Source organism: Sphaeroforma arctica (assembly GCF_001186125.1).
Source record: "Sphaeroforma arctica JP610 unplaced genomic scaffold supercont1.4101, whole genome shotgun sequence".
Lineage (NCBI taxonomy): Eukaryota > Ichthyosporea > Ichthyophonida > Sphaeroforma > Sphaeroforma arctica.
This window is the reverse complement of record NW_014036457.1, coordinates 976-2,736: the sequence shown is the minus strand read 5'-3', so window position 1 is coordinate 2,736 and position 1,761 is coordinate 976. Positions and strand designations below refer to the sequence as shown.

At 46.6% G+C, this 1,761-nt stretch overlaps 1 protein-coding gene across 1 annotated transcript; it reads left to right on the top strand.

Annotated features, from left to right (window-relative positions):
- Nucleotides 1-584: 584 nt before the first annotated feature.
- Nucleotides 585-734, top strand: SARC_14069 (hypothetical protein; the record flags this gene model as incomplete). Its single annotated transcript, XM_014291798.1, has 1 exon — nt 585-734. A coding segment is annotated over one exon (150 nt), but the record flags the coding sequence as incomplete, so codon positions are not given.
- Nucleotides 735-1,761: the final 1,027 nt, after the last annotated feature.

The following is a 1,761-nucleotide window of genomic DNA, read 5'->3' as shown; positions in this document are numbered from 1 at the left end:
TTGTGGTGTGTGTGTGTGGTGGGTGGGTGTGTGTGTGTGTTTGTGCGTGTGTGTGTGTGTTATGCTGTTGTATAGCCTCGGCATATGTATGCTGTCTTGTCTTGACCAACTATAGTACAGTTGTTTGGGTTGAGGTGCTTGGCATGCGTCCAATGCCATGTTTGACAGCACAAAATCAGATCGCAGCATCTAAAAATAGCATCACATGGAGCTCGCTCTTACCCAACTGGATAGTCGGTTAAACTCTCTGGTCGCACGTTTAATCTCGCGCTCGCTGATTTCTTATTGAAAGCAGATAAACCATGTGTCATTGTTGAAATAGTTCGTTGTCTGTCAATAGTGTGATAGGCTTTATTTTGGGGGGTCGGAAAACCTGCAAAGGCCCAGGACTTAAAGATGCATGGGACAAATGGCAATAACCAATCAGATCACCCCATTCGCTAATAGATATGTCGTCATGTTCTGCTCCCCACAGTATCGTAAGCTATATCCTGGGCTTGAGTAACCTGCATCCACCCAAACGGCGACAGCCAATCACATAGCGCCTTCTATTAATAGACATTTCACCTCTCCTCTCCCCACAGCATGGTGGGCTATATCCTGGGCTTGGGTGATCGGCACCCGTCCAATCTCATGCTGGACAGGGTCAGTGGGAAGATCATTCACATCGACTTTGGTGACTGCTTTGAGGTGGCGATGCACAGAGAGAAGTTCCCCGAGAAGGTCCCCTTCAGGTCAGTGATAGGGATGTGGATGGGTGCTTGTATGGTTTTGTGCTGGAGTGTATGGAGAGAAAGTCCCCTTCAGGTCAGTGATAAGGATGTGGATGGGTGCTTGTATGGTGTCGTGCTGGAGTGTATGGAGAGAAAGCCCCCTTCAGGTCGGTGATAAGGATGTGGATGGGTGTTTGTATGGTGTTGTGCTGGAGTGTATGGAGAGAAAGTCCCCTTCAGGTCAGTGATAAGGATGTGGATGGGTGCTTGTATGGTTTTGTGCTGGAGTATATGGAGACAGGAGTCGATTGGCAGGCATGCAGGAATGGATGGTGACATGTTTGTAGGCTAGGCTGTATGGCGATATGCTTTTGGAAGTTGATATGTGGAATATCACTTTGTATGTGTGTGATTGTCTATTGAATTTGATATCTTATCCACTCGGGTGTATCTGAGCTGTGCGATGTGTTTAGAGCAGCGGATTGAGAACACGTGGTCTGTACCTCACACCATAGACTACCGCAGAAAGGTGCACCTACACATGTAGAAGTAGCAGTTGTGCGAGAGTATGTGTCGGGGAGTGTGTGGGCGTTTAAAGCAGCGGATTGAGATCACGTGGTCTGTACCTTACACCATAGTGACTACCGCGGATGCGTGCACCTGCACATGTACAAGTAGCAGTTGTGCGAGAGTGTGTGTCGGCGAGTGTGTGTGGCGATTACCAAGGATGTGTGCGAACATACATTTACTTGTAGTAAATCTGCCAATGGACGCATATGTATTACTAAATACTCGTTCATATGCTTGTACACGGCTTGTGATTGAACCATACTTCGACTGTTTATACCGTACAATGAATGTGTACAATTACACATATGCATGTGATCTTGGACACCTTTCATGCATACGCTTCCACTTATACATACAATCTCGGGCACATTTCATGTGTATGTAGCTCGCTTACACACTGTCTCGTGTGTATCAAGAATTTTATCTCCTAAAAACTACTGCCGATATCATAAGGCATGTATGCACGCACATAATCAGA